The sequence below is a fragment of the Myotis daubentonii genome, chromosome 7 (genome assembly GCF_963259705.1).
Source record: "Myotis daubentonii chromosome 7, mMyoDau2.1, whole genome shotgun sequence".
Lineage (NCBI taxonomy): Eukaryota > Metazoa > Chordata > Mammalia > Chiroptera > Vespertilionidae > Myotis > Myotis daubentonii.
Genome location: NC_081846.1, coordinates 46,025,968 through 46,052,533, shown reverse-complemented (window position 1 = coordinate 46,052,533; position 26,566 = coordinate 46,025,968). Strand labels below are relative to the sequence as shown.

Below are 26,566 nucleotides of genomic sequence, written 5' to 3'. Positions count from 1 at the left end.
ATAAATTTCAAGGTTTCTGTTGGGCTTTTGTGCTTCCACACAAGTTAATGTTTAGCTGAGCACCTGGACATGTTCAGGTAGAAAGCAAATAGGGTTGCTCAGAGTTGTACACACAGGTTGAGGGAGTTGAATATTCTATGCATCATGGTGTGAGAAGCATTTGGAGCTCAGGGAGTGGTCTGGAAGGAAGAAAAGAAGAAAAGAGGAAGGCAACATGAAGGAAGGCTGGAATAGAGTTGTGGAAATGGCTGAGGGACAAATTTAAGGATGTCTAATATTCAATTTCACATTGTTTCCTCCCAAACCTTTGGTAAAGTTGGCTTCAGGCCACACGTGTGAGTGGTTCTGACAAGGAAATCCTAACAAGGAAATAATTTTAAAAACATACAGCATCCTGTCTGGTGTGACTCAGTAGGTTGAGCATCGTCCCATGTACCAAGAGGTGGCCAGTGCGATTCCCAGTCAGGGCACATGACCAGGTTACGGGCTCGATCCCCAGTAGGAAGCATAAAGGAGGCAGCCAATCCATGTTTCTCTCTCTCCATCTCCCTTCCTCTCTCTAAAAATCAATAAAAATATATTTTAAAAAGCAGAGCAATAATGATAAAAAATAGATGCCCTTTAGTGAGCAGCTCCAGAATGTCCTGGTGCTACACCATCTAGGTCACAGACACTCTGACTCAGGTAGTATCCTCCCTCTTTATTTTTTATTTATTTTGTTAACCCTCATCCAACAATATTTTTTCCCATTGATTTTTAGAGAGAGTGGAAGGGGGAGGGAAGATGGGAGAAGGGGAGAGAGAGAGAGAGAGAGAGAGAGAGAGAGAGATTGGTTGACTCCTGCAGGCATCTGCAGGCATCCCATCTGGGGCCAGGGATAGAATCTGTGACCCTTTGGTGCGCAGGCTGATGCTCTAACCACTGGGAACACCGGCCAGGGCTATTCTGCCTTTTTAGGTAAGGAGACTGAGGCTCAAAGAGGCTAAGGAACACATTCAAGGTCACACAGCCATTACATGGCAGGGCCAGGACCTAAAATCAGAACCCAAGTTCTTTTCATTGTACTATATTGCTTCCCCATAATCCTCTCTGCACTGTCCTTATAAAACTGTTGTCTAGAGGCGAATGGTCATTGACAAGAACCCCGTCTTTCTCTAAAGCTGCCCATTCCACAGTCCATTGATTGTAACCATTGAACGTTTTTTCATGTGAGTCAGATCTCTTTCTAAGTTTCCACCCACAAGTTCTCTATCTGCTGTCTGAACCACTAAGAATGAATTTAATCATTCTTTCACAGAGCAAGCTCTCTAATATTGGAAGATATGGTATAAAATTGTACCAGGTTGGTCCCTATCGTATATGTTTGTAAGAGCAGGAATATCTGAAAGGGAGCCTATCTGAATTGCATGCGGCTTTATTCCCAACTATGTAGATAGAACATTACTTAGTAATTACTTAGCACATTAGTAGGCATTCAACAAATATTCATAGAATGGATGAAAGCCGGCCAGAGGGGGGAGGTACAGAATATGGTTAGTGAGGCAGCAAACATAAACGAGATAATTCCTCCTCCCTCATTACTTTCTCTACATATCATAGTCTTATGTTCATACTGCTTCCTCTAAGGTATTTTTATCAAAGTCTTAACTACCATGTTAACAGAAATCTGAAAAAGAAAAAATGGCTAGAGGCACCACTTTCAGAGAATATGTTCAGTTCTGCTTCCACCCCATCCCCTCAACTATCTACCCTTGTTTCCAGGTGGTCAATATTCTTCAAGCCAAACCTGTGGGTCTAATACACCCTAAAAAGAGACTTTCATCTCATTCTTTAGACGTAGTTTCTACAACTCAAGATCTGACCACCATAGAGGAGTGAATTGCTATTCTATACCATAAACATAGACTATATATCTGTCTCGGGAGCCATTCCAGAACAACTGCTTTGTCTTACTCCTTGAGCCTTTGGAATGTTTGAACTGGGCAAAATAACCTTTAAAGTGGGCCAGAGCAGCTCTGTTCTCCAAACAACTGTTTGTAAAGCTAACAGGAAAACAGGCTTCCGACGACAAGGACCGATAATTGGAGCCATTCTTTATAATCAATAAAGAGCCATGCATATCTGAAAAACGACTTAGCTTATTAGTGCCAATAGAAATTCCTTTTACCCATGTATTTCCCCTTCTTTTTCTCATAAAACCCTCTGCCTTCACTCCACAATCAGAACGCTGTTCGAGTGTCTGCTGGAATCAGTGCTTTTGGGATATTCTTTTTGTGTGTGTGATTTCAAATGCTTGTTGCCTCTCACTTTGAATTTTTATTTTCAAGTTAAAAATATATATGTATGTTTTAAAAATGTATATGTATATATAAATTGATACATTTCACACCCATGGAGAAGTAATTTTGTTGCATCTGAGACATACCATAAAGCACTGGGGGTGGATAAATGGGGAAGCAGCAGTGGAGAGAAGGGACAGCAGTGTTTTTCACTGTATCCTCTGCAGCTCTGTCCATGAGATTAAACCAACATTAGAAACTGTCCAGTCTTATATTCACTATTTAGAAATCTGGAAAAGGTGGCGACCCTCCGATGACAGGTGCAGAGACGGGCAGTTGAGAGCAGGGGCCCTTTACATGCACTGCCCACTGTGCCGGCTCCAGGTGACCTGCCAGTGACGTTCTCGGGGGCTGCTGTCACTGCTGTGTTGAGGGCCACACTCCCCAGGGCTCACGGTTCGTCTGCAGGTGCCCTGCTCGGCCGGCGCGGCTCCTGACGCTCTCTGGGTCTGTTTCCCCTCCGCTAAAGGTGGGGCTGGCATCGCAGGGGAGACTTTCTGGACCCCACTCCCAGCAGGACCCCGCGCAGGCCCGGCCCCGAGCCTCCGGGCAGAGGCAGCGGCAGCAGGAAGGTGGGATCTGTCCCCAAAGGGCGCGGGAAGGGGGCGCACCACGCCGCCGGGGCGACTCAGCGCCCCCGCCTCGCCGGCTTTCCCGGAGGCGCTGGGACCGGCCCGGAGCCGAGGAGGCGCCCAGCGGCCTCCCGCCGCCGGCCCCGCGCCCGCCGGTGCCGCCCCGCGCGCTCCCCGCCTCCCTCCCTCCCCTGGGCCCGGCCCAGCGGCGCGGGGGGCGGCGGCCGCGGCGTGACAGTTGCCGACAGAGCCCCGCCCCCGCGGCTCGCCACGTCCCGCACGTCCCGCCGCCCCGAGCGGAGCGGAGCGGCCGCCTGGCGCGCGGGCTCGGCTCCCCTGCGGGCTCGGCATGCGGCTGGCGCGGCTGCTGCGCGGAGCCGCCTCGGCCGGCCCGGGCCCGCGCGCCCGCCGCAGCCTCGCCTCGGACTCGGCCTCCGCGTCCGGCCCGGCGCCCGAGCGCGGCGTCCCGGGCCAAGTGGACTTCTACGCGCGCTTCTCGCCGTCCCCGCTCTCCATGAAGCAGTTCCTGGACTTCGGTGAGTGCGGCTCGGCCCCGGGCCTTTGTGCGCGGCCCCGGCCGCCTCGGAGCCCCGGCTCCTGCACCCCCGGTCCCCCCCCGCCCCGCCCCGCCCCGCCCCAGCGCCTTCGGGGCTTCCTTCCTCCCTCGGGGCCGGTCCTGGCGCTCAGGTGCTGGGCCCGCAGGTCGGATCCATCACCGGGGCGTGTGCCTTGTTATGGTGATTGTTGAAAACCCGAAGGGCCCGGCCGAACGGCCGCCCGCCCGCCCGGCCGGCCGGCAGCGCACGTGTGCAGGTCCGCGCCGGCGGCCAGGCCCCTGCCCGAGCCGGGCTTCTGGGAAAGGACACCTCCGGGGGTCGTGGCGCACAGTGCAGAGTGAGGCTACATGCCCAGTTTTGTATGATGACTGCCTAAAACTGGCCTGACGGTAGGGGAAGCAGGTTATAGCTGGCCCAGTGTCTCATGGAATGTTTTCCTTGTCTCTGGCTTGCGTGTTTCCACCAATAGCCTGTTCATGTCATCAGCAGCAAATAAGTCCTGAGCACGTGTGAAGTGCATGAGTGCAAGATGCACAGTTCACCCCCTGGAAGCGACTGCCACCTTCCTCTTTCTCTGCTGGGTGCTGGGTGGTTTTTTGTTTCTTTGTTTTATTTGTTTTCTAGAAAGGATACAACAGATTACAGAGGAATTGCAAAGTTAGGCCCTTTGACTTCTCATTATGGGGGTGTTGAGGGGAAAAGGGGAAAAACTCTGATACACGCTAATGAAGTCCTAAAATTTAAGTAAAACAGTTATCTCCTGCATTGTGAGTGCTGTTAGGCCATGAACGGATCACTAGTGGGCTTGAAAGATACCAGCATGGCTGGCAACTTTATCTCAAAGTTGTGGTTTACAGGGGCAACTTTTGGGGGCTCATGTCCTCGGGTTTTGTTTTGATATTAAAATGTCCCTAGTGTGGTTAAGGGGTCAAGTTGGCCTTGTTTACAAGTATACCTTTCAACTTCCACAAGAAAATGTTTTCCTTTAATGCCATCGTTCCTGCTGTTGACAATCTAATTTCTGCTAAGGTCGTCCCTTGCGGAAATAGCAAGATTAAATTAGTGACTTTCAAATGCATTGCTGACGTGATCTGACTCTTCAGTTTCATTTAAAATGGAACTGCTTGCCAGGGGACGTTCTACAGTGGAGCTGCTTAGTTCCCTGATAGAGGAGTGGAGGAATGAGCAGGCTGCTTTCCTGGCGTTAGACAATTGAGTAGGACCTGCTGGGGGAGACACTGGAAGGTGGTTGCTGAATAGGCATTGGTATGTTTTTGCTCTTTGTTGCCTGAAAGCCCTTCTCTACATCTACCCTTTGGTTATAGTAATTAGTATAGTGGTTCCCATGCACATGACAGAATTTTTCTAATTAGTATAGTGGTTCCTGTGTGTCTGACAAGATTTTCTGTTTCTTAGACAGGTATGCACTTCTCATAAACCAAGTCTTAGGAAACATGTTGTAAATGATGGCAGCAGCAGTTTATATAGGGTCGGCTTTGCAGGTCCTGTTAATTAAACTCCTCACCTTGCTCGGACTTGCTCAGGTTGCATTCGTTCTAAGACAGGAAATTACAGTAAGGATGCAAATAATGGAGACAGGAAAGTTTCTTCATTGCTCTACATAGCAATTGGAATGTCAGGAATTGGAAGGTTTATTCCGGATGCCCTAGAGACTGGGTTATCTCATCCCTCGCCCGCCTTTACTTACCCTGTCATTATGGTGATGCTACCCCTCTGATGTTTCTGGCCAAATAACTCCCTCTGTGTTTCTCCCTGCCTCTTGGCTTCTGCTGCCTTATGGCTTCCACTTACTGCTGTTCCCACCGTGTCTGGTTTCAGGATCTGTGAATGCTTGTGAAAAGACCTCATTTATGTTCCTGCGGCAAGAGTTGCCTGTTAGATTGGCAAATATAATGAAAGAAATAAGTCTTCTCCCAGATAATCTTCTCAGGACGCCATCAGTTCAGTTGGTACAAAGCTGGTAAGAGTCCCGTGTTTGCAATTTCAGTGGGGTTGTGGACTAAACTCAAGGTAAAGCAAATAAATCCTTTTTTTTTTTTTTTTTTTACTCTTTAGTAGAATCTTAAGGTTGCTCTTTAGTAGAGTCCTGGTGCTACCACTCCTTGGTTTTGAGAAAAACAATCAGAACTGCACAGAAATGCAGACACTAAGCTTAAGATTTATGTTATTCAGTCTGCAGGGATGTTATAATAATATATGCCATTTGTTGAAGTGAGGAATTTATATACAGCACCTTTAATCCTTTCCACACCCTGCCGAGTAGTCATTATTATCTCCATTTTACAGATGACGAAACAGGTTCCAACAGATGAAGTTTTTTTTTTGCCTAGTACTGGAACTGGGATTCAAACCTGGATTTCTTCGTTTCTACTATACTATGCTGCAGCCAGAAAGATGAAATGTATTAAAAAGTGCATATATTATTATAAACTGAATTTATTTTATTGAAGTATATAAGTCACACAAGTTAAAATCTTTTTTATTTAAAAAACAATTAGAAGTTATTGGAATCGTATAGAAACTGATCTCTCTTCCAAAAAATGACAAAAGAGTTATGAAGGGTGTACACCATATGTGGCCACCTACATACATTCTTCCTTATTAATGTTATTAACTTAATAGTTCTCTTAATCACTAAACGTTTCAAACAAAAGAGTCTGTCAGAGTTCAGTTTAATTGGAAAAAAAATTTAGCTGCAAGACATTTCCCGATAATGATTCATGGAGATCCTTGCTTTCCTTTTGTAGGCAGTACAGTTTGTGCAAGAAGCTGATCTAACATCAATTTTAAATAATAAGTGAAAGAGAAGATACTTTTCTCTGGAAGCTTATTCCTGTGTGTGTGTTTTTTAATTCTTCATTAAAAAATAGCATATGTTGCAATTTAAAATCTGATCTGTGCCTAACATGTTGTGAGTATTCAGATCTCTCTTGAATAAAAGAGCACAGTTTTTCTTGACAATGAAGAGAAAATTAATAGTTAACGGAAACCTGCCGGTATCAGAGTCACTTAAGTCTGGAATGTAGAGAGGCAAGTTGTTTGTCAACAACAGCTTTCCAAACCAACGTATGGATTTGCAGATTTTAAAAACCCTTTAATTCCCTCCTCCCGACTCCTCTCCCCATGTCTGCTGAGTTAGGGCAGTTAAACAGACCTTATACTCATGAAGGTCATTGAATGATAGCGGGCTATTTTAGCTCGGGCCCTGCACTGCCTTTGTGCTTGGTGGTATGACCTTGAGAAAGTCATTTGGACTTCCTTTATTTGGCTCCTTCCTTAACAGGTAATTTACTACCTTGAGATGTTAGATAAATTAAAACCTACATTCTCATGACTTTTGTTTTTGTTCAGTTCTGTTTAAAAGAACTAGGTGGTATAAATTGTAGGCTTTTAACAAATATTTGTTGATTGGACATGAACATCTAAAATTAAGGTTTAAAACACAGACCTTTAAGTTAGACTCTTAGGCCAAGATAGACTGGGCTCTGCATTTTACTGGCTAAGACAAGGCATTTGCCCATGATCACATAGTTATTGGTTATAAACACAGTTCTCATGACAATCATCATTTATACTGTAATTTACAGTGGTAAGTTTAGGAAGTTTAAAAGCTATTTTAGCTTGGCTGGTGTGGCTCAGTGGTTGAGTGTCAACCCATGAACCAAGAATCACTAGTTCGATTCCTAGTTTGATTCCATGTTGGGTTTGCAGGCTCGATCCCCAGTAGGGGGCATGTAGGAGGCAGCTGATTGATGTTCTCTCTCATTGCTGTTTCTATCTCTCTATCCCTCTCCATCTCTCTCTGAAAAAATGAATAAAAAAATTAAAGAAGCTCTTTATTAAAGATAGCTATTTTAGAGTATAGAAGTTTAAAAAAAATAGAAGAGGTAGGAAATCTTAGTTCTTCAGTCAGATTTAACCTATGCTTTTAGGAGAAAATATGCACATCCTGCTAGTTTGTGCCAGGAACTTTGCTCAAATGTGATTATGTATAAAAATCTCGCTTCAACCATAATTTGGAGCACTATACTAAATTAAAAAATAAGAAATGTTAAAAATCCCTTTTGAGCATTTTCACAATATTGAACTTTCAAAGTGTGAAAGAACAAGTTTACCTTGTTGATTTGTATTTTAGGTATATCCAGAGTCTTCAGGAACTTCTTGATTTTAAGGACAAAAGTGCTGAAGATGCTAAAGCTATTTATGAGTAAGTATACTATCTTGACCTAATTCTGAACATAATTTTTGTACCCTTTAAACATCATATAAAAATATAAATTGATTAACTTTTAGTTGCCCACTGTAGTGGAACATGTGGCAGTATATTTATCTAAAGCAGCCCACACGGGCAAGGCAAGTAACATAAAGCAGGAGATTGTACTGGGAACAAGAAATGCTTCACGCTCCTCTGATCTCTAGTGTAAGAAAAAACACAGCTCAAGTGTGGTGGTCAACAGATATCTAGATGTGGCCTCAGTGCCGCCTGATGGAAGGTGAGGACTTTTCACCTGGAGAGCGCATGCATCTAAAGGACAGCCACCCTCAGCTCCAGCCCATCATTGCCATACCAAAACGCCATCCACATCATTTAAGGTTTTTGTGTGTTTAAAGAAAAGTCACAAGTCTAGATTTTTTTGTTAATCTTCCCCTGATGATATTTTTTCCATTGATTCTTAGAGAGAGTGGTGGAAGAGAGGGATGGGAGAGAGAGAGAGAGAGAGAGAGAGAGAGAGAGAGAGAGAGAGAGAGATGGATGGATGAGAGATGAGAGATGAGAGATGAGAGATGAGAGATGAGGAGATGAGAGACGGGAGACACTTTTTTTTGGTTGCCTCCCGCATGCTCCGGACTGGGCTGGGGATCAAACCTGCAGCTCAGGTATGTGTCTTTGCCTGGTAATCGAACCAGGGCCAATGCTCTAACTACGGAGCCACACCAGGCACACATCTAGATTTTTAATGTAAAATCTCCCAATTTTGAATGATAGACAACTAATTAAAAAATTTTAAAAATACGGAAGGCCTTCAAAAAATGTCTGTGGGTCTCTGGTTTATGACCTGTTGTCTGTAAGATAATGTAAGTAATATGACCAACATATCAGAACGGGCAAACCCAAGTAGTCCCCTCAGGCAGTTACCTGCTTATTCCAATGACTGTTGGTCAAAAGTTGGAGACCACCTCTTTTGTTGTCCTCAGTCTTTAATACATTTCTTCGACTGTCTGTAAAGGTGATGGCAACACTTCATTGTTAAAGCTTCAGTTTTATGATTTTGGTCTGAAAATAACATCAGGATGTACTCTGTGCCTACTTATGGAGCACATTTTGCATGAATGATATTTAATCTTTAAAGCAAGTTAGTTGAGATACTACTTTCTGTGCAAAGAGATTAATTTAAGGGAGCATAAAGGTCAAATAGCTAGCAAATGGTGGGGCCCAGATTTGGATACAGGTAGTCTTAAAAGTAAACATTATGTTACTTTTATGTTACATGGATTATGTTATTGAACCTTCTGGAAACAGTCATTCAGAGGAGTTAAGCGGAATAATACTGTTTTTTTTAAAAAATATATTTTATTGATTTTTTACAGAGAGAAAGGGAGAGGGATAGAGAGCTAGAAACATCGATGAGAGAGAAACATCGATCAGCTGTCTCCTGCACACTCCCCACCGGGGATGTGCCCGCAACCAAGGGCACATGTCCTTGACCAGAATCGAACCCGGGACCCTTCAGTCCGCAGACCGATGCTCTATCCACTGAGCCAAACCGGTACTGGCAGAATAATACTGTTTTGTATTTTAAAAAAGGAGAGAAAGGTGATGCCCTAGTCAGTTGCTCAGTGGTTAGAGCATCAGCCCATGGACTGAAGGGTCTCTGGTTTGATTCCTGGCCAAAGGCACAAACCTCCGTTGAAGGTTCAATCCCCAGCCCCAGTCTGGGCATGAGCAGGAGGCAACCAATCACTGTGTTTCTCTCACATAAATGTTTCTCTCTCTCTCTCTCTCCCTCCCCATCCTCTCTCTCCTTTCTACTCTCTCTAAAAAAATCAATGGAGAATCTATCCTTAGGTGAGGATTAAAAAAAATAAAATAAAAAGGGAAAGGTGAAATAAACTAATAAAGGGGTGACTAGAAGTGATGAGATGTTTGCTGTTTTTGAGGAGTTTTCTTGTTTGTATTTTGGATTAACAGTTTGGTTTTGAAGCTAATTACAAACTAGGAATTTCAAAAGTGTTTTGAGTTGTGAGAGCATCATTGGAATCAGTTAATAGTACTCAAGATGATGACTTTGAATGGGAAAGCACTCATTCGAAAGTGTAAATTCTGATGGGTATGTTACAAAATGGATTTTATTACTTCCTAATTAAGACTCCTTTTCTCTTTTATTTAATTCTTTAAATTATCCATGCAAGAATGTCTTCTAAACGACAGAAATGGGAAGGCCAGATGATTTGAAAATTTTTCTTTTCACATAACAGTTGACTTTTCCTCTCCCATTTTTAAACTTATAGGATGAGTCAAATTAGAATTCTTTCCTACTTTTCTGTCCTAAGTGGTTCTTTCTCTCTTTGAGCCACAGGGACTAGTTCCAAAGCAGACAGGCTTTATTGGCTCATTCATCTTCATTCCTTACAGAGCATGTGTTCCCTAGAAGCAAGTGCTCTGTCTTCTCTTAGACTGAATGTCCCTGAATACTGTCCTCATAGCGAGTGCTCAGATGACCCCAGTTGACAATGGTTAAAGGAAAACCATAGTATTTTAGGATTATGTTTTGTTGCAGCCTTACTTTTAAGACTTTCAAGAAATTTCAAACGTTTTATTTTGGAGGTTCTTACACTGTCACAGACTCAGTATATTTAATGATCTGAAATATATTTACAGAAGTGTAGGACAACATGCACTGAGGCTTCTTTTGCTGAATTAGGGATTGCTTGCCTAGTGTAGTTGGTTAAACGTAGACTTTAGTATTAAATTCACTTGTCAAAATACTTGGCTGTATTGAGAGACAGGTTTGTTTAGCTTTACAGATACCGTGATACGGATCAGGAACCGACACAATGACGTGATTCCCACCATGGCTCAGGGTGTGATTGAATACAAGGAGAGCTTCGGGGTGGATCCCGTCACCAGCCAGAATGTTCAGTACTTTTTGGATCGCTTCTTCATGAGTCGAATTTCAATTAGAATGTTACTCAATCAGCACTGTAAGTGTCTGGAAGTCAAGAAAAGAAGCTAAATAAAGTATATTGGTATATTTTAAATTATTTAGAAAACTTCCCTTTAAGGAAAATGTTTAACTTTACTTTTTTATGTATTAAGAAAAGTAAATAGACTGCTATACAAAGGAGGTGTTTTTATTGAATGTACAAATACTGTGTTTATGTTTAAGAAAAATGTTTGTTCTGTTGTTCAAGTACCACTTAGAGAAACAGTTTTCAAATCTGGAAATGGGCTTGGGATATTTTAGTTTGTTTTATTTGTCTCTGATGTTTCATTTCTTAACAGCCTTATTGTTTGGTGGGAAAGACAAAGGAAGCCCATCTCACCGGAAACACATTGGAAGCATAAACCCAAACTGCAATGTAGTTGAAGTTATTCAAGGTAAATACTTACATTTCTCCCTTCAGAAAGGACGTAGGAATCAAAATTGTTGAGTGCTAGTTCTTGCTATTAAAACAGCTACTTATATCCTGAGGTAAAAATGTTAGGAGTGAATATATGGGTTTGCAAATAACTTTATAATGTTAATTCTGCTTTATGTATAGGATACTTGCTTATCCAATGCTCTGTTAGGTAAAGTATGGTGATACTATGTGGGTATCTGTTTCACTTCAAAAATGTTAAGCCTCTTTCCCCTTTCTAATTCCCTATCTAGGAGCCATAATTTATAGTTGGTTTGCATCTTTCCACACTTTTTTCTGTTTATACCACATACTAGAGGCCACTTGGCCTGGCCTGTGCCCTCTGGCAATCCGGGACCCCTTGGGGGATGTTGGATAGCTGGTTTCGGCCTGATCCCCACTGGCCGGTTCAGATAGGAGGGAGCCCGATCCTGTGCTTTGAGCGACTGTCCCCTGGTGGTCAGTGTGCGTCATAGCGACTGGTCGACCAGTTGTTCAGTTGTTCAGCCTCTTAGGCTTTTATATAGATGTGGGTTTTGCTTCTTGTTTTTTTGGTATAGTATCTGTCATTTCTCCTTTATGGCTATTAGGCTTTGTCATGTCATATTTAAAAACTAAGATTTTTAAAGTATATTTTCTTCTATAAAAAGTTTGAAAATTTCATTTGTCAGTCTATTGCCACCTTAATGCATGAAACAGATGTAAATTTATTTAATGCTTTGTTGTTGTTTTCATTCACACTAGATGGCTATGAAAGCGCTAGGCGTCTCTGTGATCTGTATTATGTTAACTCTCCTGAACTAGAGCTTGAAGAGCTAAATGGTAAGCCTGATGCTGTCTGTTCCTCAGTGATCGCTGTTCTGATGACTTGAGAAGGGACGATAAGGATAATTTAGATTTGTTTCAATACAAAAGGACCTTCATCAACTTCTTCCTATGAGAGCTGAGTGAGAGCAATCATGTTAAAACATTTATATGTGTGTGTGTGTGTGTGTATGTGTGTGTGTATGTGTGTGTGTATGTGTATTTAATATAGTTGGGTTCTTTCTGAAAGACATTTTGGTCTTCCCCATTAAAAAATTTTTTTAATTGATAATGTTGATTCTTTACTTATTTTTGGTTTTCTGGTTAGAAAAAAATGGTGCCAAGAAAATTCCATTTGACTTTTATATGCACTTCAATAATGCAAGGTTTACCCAAGAGCCGTGGTCGGCAAACTGCAGCTCGCGAGCCACATGCGGCTCTTTGGCCCCTTGAGTGCGGCTCTTCCTAAGCCTTAGGAGTACCCTAATTAAGTTAATAACAGTGTACCTACCTATATAGTTTAAGTTTAAAAAATTTGGCTCGCAAAAGAAATTTCAATCGTTGTACTGTTGATATTTGGCTCTGTTGACTAATGAGTTTGCCAACCACTGCCCTAGAGTATTTCTACTTCCTGAGTTATAAATCACTATTTACTGTTGAGGAAGTAGAAAGACAAGAGGTGTAAAGAAGAAATAAAGACGCTCATTTATTTGAGAATCTGTTTATCTCTAATGGTCTTTTCTTCACCCTGACAGTGCCTTTTGGAAAAAAAAAAAAAAAGGTGTAGGTGCCTTGGAAGGAGATTTCTGAGTCTTACTGTTTTCCTAGAGGTAGGGTAGTTTAAAAGGGGGAAAACATTTCCTAAGTTAACATGACCCTTTGAGAAGAATAAAATTAAACAGTTTTTACTAAGTTGTATTCTGGACAGCAGTGGACGTTACCCAATTGAAAATAGAATTGTTTGGTGTTTTTCTAAAGCCATATTCATGCTTTTGGTCCATAATGGTACATTCAGTAAATAAGAACCACAATGCACCAGTGATAGTTTGGGAACCTGAACTACTCTGGACAGTTTCCAGGTTTCCCACCCATGTTTCCAATGGGTATTTTATTCAGAGGGAATCCAGTGTGTTGGCTACTTTAGAATCCTAGGGCGTGGTGAGCCTTATTCCTTTGCTCAGTCCAAGGTTCCGTTTTACACACTATCTGCCCACCAGGCCCACCTGGGCACCTATTAAATGGTTGAATGGAAAATCAGCATTCCTGGATCAAATGATGCTAGCTTAATTTTTTGTCTTCAGATTTATATCCATGGAAATGCCTGAAATAAAATAGGAAACATGCCACCTGGGTGAAACATTTTTTAAAATGACTTAAAAAAATAATGTATTTATGTAAGTTGGGCCATGGAATTTATAGACTGTAACACCTTTTTTTGGAGAGTAAAATTTGGACCTTAAGGTTGAGTGTCCTTTAAAAAGATTGGCCGTCATAGAGAAGAATAGGAAGAAGGGTTGGTTATTATGCAGGACTCACGTTGTCACTGTCAGGTATTAATCTAAGTGAGCATGGGGTTCAAACAGTAATACAGTGAAGAACTGGTGTGGCACTTCTCCCCCAAGTGATGCTATCCTCCATAGTAAATGTTTTCTTTTCATTACTACACAATATATTCTTTAAAATGCTTTAAGCACATCTCTCTGTACTTTTATATTTTTCTCTTCTGCTCTGTAGCAAAATCACCAGGACAGCCAATACAAGTGGTTTATGTGCCATCCCATCTCTATCACATGGTGTTTGAACTTTTCAAGGTTTGTAAAATAGTATTACATAACCTATATCAGTCCTTTCCTGAGGTTAGGAATCTGCTCTGAAAGTTAAATACTCTACCGGGTTTTCTTCAGTTTAATTAAAAGATGTCATTTCATGTTCAGCGTCATGTCACATTCCTGGAGATCAGCCTTTGACAGCACTGCTGGGCACCTCAATGTGGTGCTAAGCTCAGCCTGGGGAGGCAGAAAGACCTGGATTTCAATTCCAGTTCTGCCACTTAATTATGTGTGTGACCTCGGCCAACTCGCTCAACCTTTCTGAGCCCCTGTTTCCTCTTCTGGAAAACAAGGGCATTACTATCCAGGTTAATATGAAGATTGGAGACAACATACTAAATGTCCAATACAATGTCAGCACAGTGTAGGTGCTCCTAAAGGTTCTATTTTTAAAAAAACAAATACTTAGAAGAATGATTCTTAACTTTCCACCCGTAAAGGACCAGAGTCCTACTGCTGTATGCTTTTCTTTTTCTTTTTCTTTTTTTTTGAGAAAGTCATTTATATTGATGTAAGGGCTTCTGCGGTTATATTTGCTCTTTACAACAAATTTTGAAAACTAATAAAATTATGCTAGTAATGTTGAGAATACATTTTTCCCCCAATTAACACTTGCTGGTGGGCAGGAAAGTGGGTGATGAGAAGTGGTACGGGCCCCTGAGGCTGACAATGGCACCCTAAGTCAAGCCTGTAGTCTCTCTTACTTTAGTTACCTTGTCTTCAGCCAACAGCAAATTAGAAGAGGGAAGATGTGGCTTTCAGCCTGATATGGAAAATATACTGAAACAGAAAAACTGATGGAATAATAATAATGTCTTAGAACAGCAAGGGTTCAAGAGTGCTCTTTTGTTCTAAGACAGCAAGAAAATATCTAAAATATCTAATCCTTCCAAAAATCTTTCAAAGTGATTAAATAAATGATTGGCACTTAAAGGATTAAAACTAATTTTTCCCTTGAAATTTCAGAACATAAAGATCTTGTTCCCCATGATGCTTAATAAGAGAAGTACTACCATATTATATAAGCGATTTTATATAATGTCAGTAGTAATAGCTTCCATATGGAACCTGATCTTAAATGGCCTTCAGTAGAGATGATAGAATCTGCTCCGTAGGGAGATGCAATACTGATTGGTGTGCCTGGTCACACTTATTTCCAAAGTCAGTCCTGTCTTTTGCCTTTTTTGCTTTATCGAGTCTTACCAATTTCTACTCCAGTGCTACATGCCATGTTACCATTTAGTGCTTATGACAAGTTAGCAGTTTGTACGCTGTATCCTTTAAAAATCGTTCCAAACAGTTTTACATGTGAATGTCCTTAGTTTCAAACTAATGGTAAATTGGATTAGTTTATATCATTATAAGACCATTGCTGTAAATAGTATATGAAAAATTTTTTTCTTAAAGCAATTTGTGATAAAATGTTTCTTATAAAAAGAAATGAAAGTTTTCAAAAAATAAGATGTGTCTGTTACCTATTAAATTGTAAAAACGTTTGGGTAAATTTTCCTGCTTTAATGTAAACTAGTTTAAAGTGTTACAACATCTGGTTTTGCAAAAATCTGTAGAATTTAGTTGAAATCTTTAAATCAAAATGTCTCCCAACTCCAAAACTGACTTCATAATTTTTTTTAAAGTAATTCTTTAAATATGGTTATAAGAATAATGATTCGTTGGCATATTTCCATCGAATTAAAACTTTTAAAATTTCAAATAGCTTATATTAGTTGAAAATTATAATTACTTTTTCTGTTTTTTAAAAGTTGTATTTTAAATATAAACCTAATGTATTTCAGAATGCAATGAGAGCAACCATGGAATACCATGCTGACAAAGGTGTTTATCCACCTGTTCAAGTCCACGTCACACTGGGTAGTGAGGATTTGACTGTGAAGGTAAATGCTTTTTCTTTTATTTTTTTAAGTTGATATACAGGCATGCACATAATTTCTAGAAGGCATAATTTATTATTAGGAGAAATAAATCCTATCCCTTATACCTAATAAGCACATTGCTTCATTTTTCTGACAGATTATGGAATTATCCCTTGAGTCTATTTCTGTTCTGGTCCCTAATTCAGATGATTCAAGATAAAGTAAATCCTGGAGACAGACAGCTTAGCAGTGATCATGAATATCCACTTTGATAAATCTAAAATATTTGGGTATTTGCAGTGTTATGCAGATAGTAAATTTTTCATTTAAAAACTATGTTTTTATTGATTTCAGAGAGAGGAAGGAAAAGGGAGAGAGAAGTCTTCTCCCTTTTTTTGGGGTCAGTCTGGCTAAAAGTTGTAAATTTTGTTAATCTTTTTTAAAAAAAACAATTTTTTATTTTGTTGATTTTTCTTCACTGTTTTCAACTCTATATTTCATTAGTTTCAACTCTAATCTTTATTATTTTCTTCCTTTTGCTTACTTTGGAGTTAGTTTGGTCCTTTTTTAGTTTCTTAGGATGAAAGTTTAGATTATTGATTTGAGACATTTTATAGCTAAAAATGTCCCTCTAGGCCAGCGGTTCTCAACCTGTGGGTCGCGACCCCTTTGGGGGTCGAACAACCTTTCACAGGGGTCGCCTAAGACCACCAGGGAACACATAAATAATTACATATTGTTTTTGTGATTAATCACTATACTTTAATTATGTTCAATTTGTAACAATGAAAATACATCCTGCATATCAGATATTTACATTATGATTCATAACAGTAGCAAAATTACAGTTATGAAGTAGCAACGAAAATAATTTTATGGTTGTGGGTCACCACAACATGAGGAACTGTATTAAAGGGTCGTGGCATTAGGAAGGTTGAGAACCACTGCTCTAGGCACTCTTTCTGTGTATCCCATACATTTTTTTATGCTGTGTTTTCATTTTCATTCATCTCAAAATATTTTCTAATTTCCTTGTGATTTCTTCTTTGACCCATTGGTTATTTAGTAGTGTGTGTTAATTTGCATATGCTTGTTAATTTCCCTCATTTTGTTCTGTTGTTGATTTCTAATTTTATTGCATTTTAGCCAGAAATACAGTTGTATGATTTTAATCCTTTTACATTTATTGAGACTTGTTTTATGGCCCAACAAATGCTCTATCCTGGGAAGTGTTCCATGTGTACTTGAGAAAAATGTGCATTCTGCTGTTGGTACATGGAGTGTTCCATAGATAGTTGTTAGGTCTTATTATGTACTAGGGGCCCGGTGCACGAAATTCGTGCACTGGGTGTGTGTGTGTGGGGGGGGGGGAGTGTCCCTCAGCCCAGCCTGCCCCCTCTCACATACTGGGAGCCCTCAGGCGTTGACCCCCATCACCCTCCAATCGCAGGATCGGCCCCTTGCCCAGGCCTGATGCCTCAGCCAGAGGCATAGACCCCCATCACCCTCCGATCGCCTGATCGGCCCCTTGCCCAGGCCTGACGCCTCCGCCAGAGGTGTCAGGCTTGGACAGGGGACCCCCATCTCCCCCCGATCACTGGCTCTGGCCCCCGCCCAGGCCTGAGGCCTCTGGCCCAGGAATCATGCCTGGGCAGGGGACCCCCATCTCCCTCTGATCGCTTGCTCCACCCCCCGCCCAAGCCTGACGCCTCTGACCCAGGTTTCAGGCCTGGGCAAGGGGACCATCATATCCCCCCAATCCCCGGCTCCGCCCCCCACCCAGGCCTGATTCCTCGGCCAGAGGAGTTGACCCTCATCACCCTCCGATCACCAATCACCGGATCGGCCCCTTGACCAGGCCTGAGGCCTCCGGTAGAGGTGTCAGGCCTGGGCAGGGGACCCCCAGCTCCCCGCGGTTGCAGGCTCCGCCCCTGCCCAGGCCTAACGCCTCTGGCCTAGACGTCCGGCTCGGGCAGCGGGGACCCGCAGCTGCAGCGGCCCCGCGATCGTGGGCTCCGCTTTAGGCCCAGGCAAGGGACCCCTAGCTCCCGGGACTGCCAGCCTCGACCGTGCCCAGCTCCCATCGCTGGCTCCACCCCTACTTCCTGCTATCACTGGCCAGGGCGGCAAAGGCGCCTGATTCTCTGATCATGGCTGGGGGACAGGGCAAAGGCGGCCCCAGGGCCGCCTTTGCCCTGCCCCCCAGCTCTTAGCTCCCCCCTGGGTTTCCGATCACTGTCAGTGGCAGGGGGCTTCTTCCTGCTTTCCCTTTCGCCTCCCTGCATTGTGCCTACATATGCAAATTAACCGCCATCTTGTTGGCAGTTAACTGCCAATCTTAGTTGGCAGTTAATTTGCATATAGCCCTGATTAGCCAATGAAAAGGGTATCGTCGTACGCCAATTACCATTTTTCTCTTTTATTAGATAGGATAGTCTTGTTTAATTCTTCTATTTCCTGTTCTTCTGTTTAGTTGTCATAGCCATTGTTGAAAGTAGTACATTGAAGTCTCCAACTATTATTTTGAATGGCCTATTTCAATTACTGTTAATATAGGATTTGTTTGCCATTTTGTCATATGTAGTCTCTATATCTTACGTCTTTTTTGATTCTGTGTTTCTCCATTCCTGATGTATTTTCTGTTAAAATGTTTTCTGATGAACCATTTTAATTTTCTCCTTGTTTCTTTTTTAAAAAATGTTTTTATTTGAGAGAGAAAGGAAGGGAGAGGGAGAGAGATGGAAACATCAATGATACAGAAACATCCAATCGGCTGTCTCCTGCATCCACCCTACTGGGGATCGAGCCCACAACCTAGACATGTGCCCTGACCAGGTATCGAACTGGCAACCTCTTGGTATGTGGGTTGATGCTTAATCCACTGAGCCACGCCAGCTGGGCATGCAATTATCTTTTAAATAAGATAGGAGAAAAAATTTACAAACAAAAAATACACTTATACTATCCTTTATATTTACTTATATAGTTACTTTTCCAGGTAAATATATGGTCTTTATTTCTTCATGTGAATTTGATATACTGCCTAGTGTTCTTTCTTTTCAGGCTGAAGCATCCCCTTTAATGTTTTATGATAGGGCAGGTCTACCAATGGTGAACTCTTTCAGTGTTTGCTTGTGTGAGAACTAGAGTCCTGGTGCGTGAAATTTGTGCACGAGTAGGGTCCCTAGGCCTGGCCAGCGATCAGGGCTGATCGGGGCCTTCTGGCTGCTAGCCAGGGTCTTCCTTCCCCAGCTGCCTGCTGCGAGCCAGGGTTTTTTTTTTTCCCACTCTGCGCCATCCCCTGGTGGTTAGCGCACATCATAGTGAGTGATCAGTCTCCTGGTCAAACTCCTGTGGGGACACTTTGCATAATAGCCTTTTATATATATAGACTAGAGGCTTGGTGCATGGATTCATGCACTGGTGGGATCCCTCGGCCTGGCCTGTGCCCTCTCGCAATCTGGGACCCCTCGGGGGATGTCAGAGAACCAGTTTTGGCCTGATCCCCGCAGGCCAGGCTGAGGGACCCCGGGCCTCTAATGTGCAAATAAGATTTTTGGTTAATCTCTTTCCACCTTTCCCCCTCCCCCCTTCCCTCTGAGATTCATTAGTCTGTTCCATGTTTCCATGCCCGTATATTGAGTGTATGCACCCTGGTGGTCATTGCACATCATAGCTACCAACTGGTCGGCTGGTCAGCCGGTCGCTTAGGCTTTTATATATATATACTAGAGGCCCGGTGCACAAAAATTTGTGCACTCGGGGAGGTCCCTCAGCCCGGCCTGTGCCCTCTCGCAGTCTGGGACCCATCAGAGGATGTCCAACTGCTGGCTTAGGCCCGCTCCCTGGGGGATTGGGCCCAAGCTGGCAGTCAGACATCCCTCTGGCAGCCCGGCAGCCCTGAGGGGATGTCCACTTGCCAGTGGGGAGCAGACCTAAGCTGCAATCGGACATCCTTAGTGCTGCTGAGGAGGCAGGAGAGGCTCCCGCCACCACTGCTTTGCTGGCAGCCATCAGCCTGGCTTGTGGCTGAGCAGAGCTCCCCCTGTGGGAGCTCATTGACCACCAGGGGGCATCTCCTGCATTGAGCGTGAAAGCTTAGGGATCTGTTCAGGTTTTTCCTGAGCATGAGCATAGCCCTAGGCATTAACATGACCTTCTGGATTCTCAGGACATGTCTGAGCTTTTTATTTTTTATTTTTTTTTTTAAAAAGGAACATAAAACTTGAATAAGTCACCCAAACATTGATTTTTACATGAATAGGGAAATTAATCTAAAAGTATAAGAAAATGGAAGAATCAATATTCAATGATCATGACTAAAAGCTGTATGTCTGAGCTTTTTAAACCCCTTTATATATCTCATTCCCTAGCTTCCATTATTAAGCTTTTTGATTAGCCTATTGTTTGCCTTAACTGTTGTATACTGCCTCAGTTGGCCCTAAAATTTATTATCTCTAATTTTTTTCCTGTTTTCTCACTTTTTAATTTCTTTGTTTTTGAAATTAAATCTTTATTGTTGAAAGTATTACATTATGTCCTCTTGTTCCCCACTGACCCCTGCTAATCCTCCACCACCCCCTCATCCCTCACTCCAGGCCTTCACCACCCTGTTGTACGTGTGTGTGTCCATGGGTTATGCATATTCATACAAGTTCTTTGATTGATCTCTTCCCACCTACCTACCCACCTCCTCCTTCCCTCTGAGATTCTGCAGTCTGTTCCATGCTTCTATGTCTCTTTAAAAAAATTTTATTTAGTAATTTTTAGAGAGAGAGAAAGGGAGAGAGATATTTGTTGTTCCAACCATTGATTCATTTGTTGGTTGATTCCTGTATGTGCCCTGACCTTCAATCTTTGGTGTCTCAGGAGGATGCTCTAATCAACTGAGCTACCTGGCCAGGGCACCTCTAATTGTTTTGGACAAATGTTTCTGATAGTGGGAAATGGGTTCATGCAGTATTTTTTTGCATTGGGAGCTCAGAATTGGGTCAGAAAAATGCAGTGGCTGCTAGGCTTCTGATTGCATTCTGACTGCATAGTATTATTGTTGGGGGGTGGGAATAAGGCAGTTAAAATACCACGGATCTCACTGTTGTTTTTCTTGACTGCATGCTCCCAAGATTGCTACAAGACTTTGGTTAATTTCCAGAGCTGAACAAAGTTGATTCTGACATTTTTTGCCTTTTTCCTGGTGCTCTGATGGAGGAGAGAATCTTTGGAGCTCCTTTCTCCACTATTTTTGCTGACATCATTCTTGCTGTTCCTATTGAGAATACTTTTATGCTTATTCCAATTCCCATTTCTTTGTATGTGACCAATCTTATTTGTGAGCTTTTAAAATCATTTTTTCAGCTCTACTCGGAAATTTCATAATAACGTGACTTGGTGTGGGCCTTTCCGTTGGGCTGGACCTTGGTACTTTCTTCCAGTGGTCATATTTGGAGGATTTGGGCTTTGTGATATGATCCTCTCTTTTTTCATATCTTTCTCCTGTTTTTTTGTGTGTTTTTTTTTAAAATCTGTGTAACTTTTTATTCTACTCTGTGAGATTTCCTTGACTTTAAATTCCCAGCCCTTCTGTTGACCTTTTAGTTTCACTATCTTATAAACTTATTTTTTAAAATATATTTTTATTGATTTCGCAGAGGAAGGGAGAGGGAGGGAGAAGTAGAAACATCAATGATGAGAATCATTGATTAGCTGCCTCCTGCATGCCCCTCCACTAGGGATTGAGCCCGAAACCTGGGCATGACCGGGAATTGAACTGTGGCCTCCTGGTTCATGGGTTGACGCTCAACTACCGAGCCATGCCAGCTGGGCTAAACTTCTTTTTTATTATTTTTTTATAGTATTCCATTTTAGTTTTATCTTCTTTAATAACTGAGGCTATTAATAATAGCCATTTAAAAAAAGATTAAGTTGTCTCTGCTGTCTGCACTGTTTGTTACCTCTGAATTTCTTTTTTTTTTTTTTTATCTCTCTTGGCTATTCATTTAAAAGAATGAGGCACAAATAAATATATGGCTGTACGATCTGTTTGCTGAAAAATTAATGTGAATGCATCATGTTTTTTCCAGCCCAGATGCTAATGTGTCTATTTTTTTATTAGTTATGTGTCAGCTACTTGCCCACTAAGGCAGTGATGGCGAATCTATGACACGCGTGTCAGAGGTGACACGCGAACTCATTTTTTTTGGTTGACTTTTCTTTGTTAAATGGTATTTAAATATGTAAAATCAATATCGAAAATATACATCTTTGTTTTACTATGGTTGCAAATATCAAAAAATTCTATATGTGACACGGCACCAGAGTTAAGTTAGGGTTTTTCAAAATGCTGACACGCCGAGCTCAAAAGGTTCGCCATCACTACATTAAGGTTTACTTGATTCAAAGTAAGTCCCATTTGGACTTCAGCTATGCTACAGCGTGATCTTTCTTGTAGCTCTCTCTGCTTCTGTTTCTTGTTGCTTTAGCACACTGGTCTGCAGATGCTTTCCATTATTGTGGTTATCATCACCACATGGATCGAGGTTTACTGAATTCCTAGACACTTAGCCACAAACTCATTCTGTGTTGGTGGATGGACAGACTTTGCTTAGGGAATCTGTTTGGTGTAAAGAAAGGTTCATAATGACCAAGCATTTCCACTTCTAGGTCTGTATATATCCTGAAGGTTTAAATGCAGATATTCAAGCAAAAACGTATACATGGATGTTCATAGCAGTATTACTCACAATAGCCAAAATATGGAAAGAGCTCAAATGTCCATCAACTGATAAATGGATCAACAAAATGCGATACATATCCATATAATGGAATATTATTAGGCCATAAAAGGAATGAAGCATTGGTGCATGCTACAATATGGTTGCTACAACATTGAAAACATTATGCTAAGTGAAAGTAACCAATCACAAAATGTCACATGTCATATGATTTTATTCATATGAAATATCCAGAACAGGCAAATAAAATGGAGCAAGAAGTAGACTAGAGGTTGCTTAGGAGTGTAATCAATAAAGTATCCAGGGTTTCTTTTTGAAGTAATGAAAATATTCCAAAATTGACTGTGTTGATGGTTGCACATATCTGTGAATATATGAAAAACTATTGAGTTGTACACTTTAAATAGGTGAATTGTATGGTATGTGAATTATATTTCAAGAAAGTTGTAGCCCTAGCCAGTTTGGCTCAGTGGATAGAATGTCAGCCTGTGGACTGAAGAGTCCCGGGTTCGATTCCTGTCAAGGGCACATACGAGGGTTGCAAGCTCGATCCCCAGTAGGGGGTGTGCAAGAGGCAGCTGATCAATGATTCTCTCTCATCATTGATGTTTCTATCTCTCTCTCCCTCTCCCTTCCACTCTGAAATAAAAAATACAGTTTTTAAAAAAGCTATAAAAAATGTTGGTAAAGATCTTGAACAGACTTCTAAAAGCTCTACCTATATATTGGGCTCTGCCTCCTTACATCCAAAGTCACATGACTGTATCTACTCTTGTGACTTATCTCTTTATGTGTTAAATGCTTGCTTTAATTTTCTTCAGTAGAGATTTTACCCCTATTACTTACCCTAGACTTTCAGGATCAAGGTCTGTCCCCTCCCCGCCCCCCCTCCCACCCATTTTTTTAAGTTTGTTCAAATTGTGGACATTTTTCACCTTTTATCCCTCTGCTGAAAATCATGTGAAGGAATTATTTTTTTTTTCTATCTCAGAACTCTAGCTGCTCTTTCAGATTTTGTGTTTGGCCTATATTCAGTAAATAATGTAAGTGTTAAAGCAACATATATTTAAAGTTAAAATATAAATATCTTGGTTCATTCACTGTTGCTGATTTTATAAACTTGACGTTAAAAAAGATGTTGAGTAAGAGACTTCAGGAGCTCTGGGTGAGAGTTTAGAGTTATTAAATTTCCTGCCTTCACAGCTGTCATCAAGTTAGCAGTGGTTCATTTCCCTTGACCCTGAAATTCACATGAACTAACCCGGGGTTCTGGGGAACAGGAAGTTAGGAATGGCAGCTCTTGGTTCGATGACATTGAGAAGTGGTGATTTCATGCACTGAAGAGAAAACGTTAAAAACAATTGGCAAACGTCTCTTCCTTAGCCTTCCTGTTGGCATTATTCCCCACCGTGTATCTCTTTCATAATCTCTTGCTTTCTCTTGGCATAGGCTTGTGTTCCTATGATTCTAGATTTTTTTCATCAAATTATCTTAATCAGAGATTTTTTGTTTAATTTTAAAATCTCTTTCTCAGTATATTTGTCATCAGAGTGCCATTCTTCTTGTCTTAAATGTATACAGACCAGACATCTGTCTCTTTCTCTCTCCCATCATTTCCTCCCTCCCTTTTCCCAAAGAACTCAGACCGTCTGGTATACTAGAATCTCTTACAATTTCTCTTGGAAACTCTTATGGCTGCTTTAAAAATCTACTGGTTCCAGCTTATTGTTTCTTGACTGCAGAGCAAAGGAGGTCACCTTTATTTACCTGTGTCAGTTTTCAACTGTATTCCTCTGGCTTCCTTTACCCCCTTCACCTGCAGTAAGAAGGTGCCTCTCAGAGTCACCTGTCCTTGTGCTCTGTGCTCTGCTTTTCTCATACTTGCCTGTGGCTGGAAGTCACTTCTTGTTTTATACTTGTTGGATGACAGAAGGTTAAGAAAAACAGTTCATTGAATCTACCTTTTTTATCTTAATATCTATTCTAATATGTTGTTTACTTAGTTAATATTTATAGAACCCTCATACTTCTTACCAACAAGTGTGCAGCAGAGCATTAAATTAAAGGATGAATAATTAACAAATTGTGGATCTCAGAAAATACTCAGACCTCTTTATTCATCTTACTAAAATAAATCTCTTCACAGGGTTTGAATTCATGGCCAAGAACAATTTCAAGCATAATGTAACAGACAAGTTCTTAATAAAGTCCTTGTATATTTTTATACTGCAGTGATCTAATTGTAGATATATCAGAGGCAACTCTTCAAATGGTATTTCAGAGTGGACTTTTATTTTAAAAATTGAAATAGCTATGTGATTTTTATTGTGAAAGAAATATAGATCAGATCCTCGAATAATATCATTTATTTAACATTGTTTAGTCATAACATTGATGAAAATAGGAACTTACCTCTGTTTAAATCAACTAGCCTGTCATTTCATCACAGTTTCAAGAACCTATTGACATTAAGTGAGGACTTACTGTATAAACATACTGTAGACAATTTTAAAGACTATGCGAAAACTGGGAATACAGACTGGTGCAGCCACTATGGAAAACAGTATGGAGTTTCCTCAAAAAATTAAAAATGGAACTGCCATTTGACCCAGTGATCTTCTAGGAATATATCCTAAAAATCCCAAAACACCAGAAAGAATATATGCACCCTTATGCTCATAGCAGTGCTATCTACAATAGCTAAAATCTGGAAATAACCCAAGTGTCCATTAGTAGATGAGTGGGCAAAAAGATGTGGTACATTTACACAATGGAATACTATGCAGCTGTAAAAAAGAAGGATCTTTTGCCCTTTGAGACAGCATGGAGGAACCTGGAGAGTATTATGCTAAGCAAAATAAGCCAGTCAGAGAAAGACAAGTATCACATGATCTCACTTATATGTGGAATATAATGAACAAAATAAACTGACAAAATAGATCAGAGACAATGAAGCATGTAGTACACTGATGAATTTCAGAGGGAAGGGGGTGGGAAGAGATTAACCAAAGAACTTATATGCATATATGCATAACCCATGGGCAGATAATAGTTTGGTGAAGGCCTGGGGAGGAGGCAGGAGCAGGGTGGAGGGGGCCAATGGGGGGAAAAAGGGGACATCCGTAATATTTTCAACACTAAAGATAAATAAAAAGACTATACAAAAACTTGACTAGAAGCCATCTAGCTTATTGACTTTTGAATATGTGGCACTCAGAACTATTTTTTATGTCTACACATATCTATATATCTATGTTAAAAGCAGATTTGTTTATGACAACTATTTTAATATTGATAGTGGAGTCAATCTAGATTTTGTAACAAAGGAAAATGGCTGTAGTAGATTAGAATGGAAGGTGTACAACAGCTAGGAAAAATAAGTCCATGTTAACTGTGAAGGAAAACAAAATGAAGACAATCTATAAATACATTATTAAATCCAGTCTACCATATGATTTGCGTTGAACAATGACATAAGCACAATATAAAAACCTTTGTACCTTATAAACTCCCTAGAAAGTTGTCTGGAGTCTATGCTATGAAATGCCTGGTGGATGAGATTCTACAACACAATTAAGTGGCTCTGCTTTTTCCTTTCTGAAAATGAAAATTATACTGTTGTTTCCCATAATAGAATTGTGAAAAATATTCAGAAACTAAAAACCCAAAAGAAGAAAATCACTCATAATTCCATAGACAAAAATATATCATTACAGACTTTTTATAATTTAATTTTTATAAAATTAGAATATTATAAATGCTTCTTATAGCTTTGTACTATTTAACAAGATTTTGTGAGCATCTCTCAGCCAATACATTCAGTTCTATATAATATTTAATGGCTAAATAGTGTTCTATTTTAGAATGTACATTAGTTTACTCAAATAGTCTAGTTAGGTTGTGATCCAGTTTTAGCTGTTCTCTATAGTTCTGTGATGGACAGTCTCACACATTCTTTGCGTACTTTTCTGCTTATTTTTTTTAGGATAAACATTGTTGGGTCAGAGAGGGTTTATGCATTTTTCACCTGGTTTTCAAACTGGCCACCAAAAAGGAATAATACATTTATTTTTACATCCAAGATAGGCTCAGTTTATGCCGCAGTCTGTACTGTACTGCAGTGTTAGTGTGACTTCAGTAATATACAGAATCACCCCACTGAACTTGTATTATGATGGAGTTTGTTTTGTATTAGAATTCTACATGTTAGATGAGTTGT

At 40.9% G+C, this 26,566-nt stretch overlaps 1 protein-coding gene across 6 annotated transcripts in view; it reads left to right on the top strand.

Annotated features, from left to right (window-relative positions):
• Positions 1-3,168: 3,168 nt before the first annotated feature.
• Positions 3,169-26,566, top strand: part of PDK1 (pyruvate dehydrogenase kinase 1) — a 36,273-nt gene continuing 12,875 nt past the window's right edge. For 2 of the 6 annotated variants that reach the window (XR_009453819.1, XM_059704077.1), the window contains exons 1-8: positions 3,170-3,447; positions 5,308-5,449; positions 7,625-7,696; positions 10,508-10,692; positions 10,994-11,089; positions 11,854-11,931; positions 13,648-13,724; positions 15,539-15,637. Coding sequence is in view for 5 of the 6 variants with exons in the window: in XM_059704077.1 (XP_059560060.1) it covers positions 3,261-3,447; positions 5,308-5,449; positions 7,625-7,696; positions 10,508-10,692; positions 10,994-11,089; positions 11,854-11,931; positions 13,648-13,724; positions 15,539-15,637 (936 nt within the window). In the remaining variant the exon portion in view is untranslated. Of the gene's footprint in view, positions 3,448-5,307; positions 5,450-7,624; positions 7,697-10,497; positions 10,693-10,993; positions 11,090-11,853; positions 11,932-13,647; positions 13,725-15,538; positions 15,638-26,566 lie in introns of all 6 variants that reach the window. The other 4 variants (XM_059704076.1, XM_059704074.1, XM_059704078.1 and 1 more) reach the window with 4 other exon arrangements.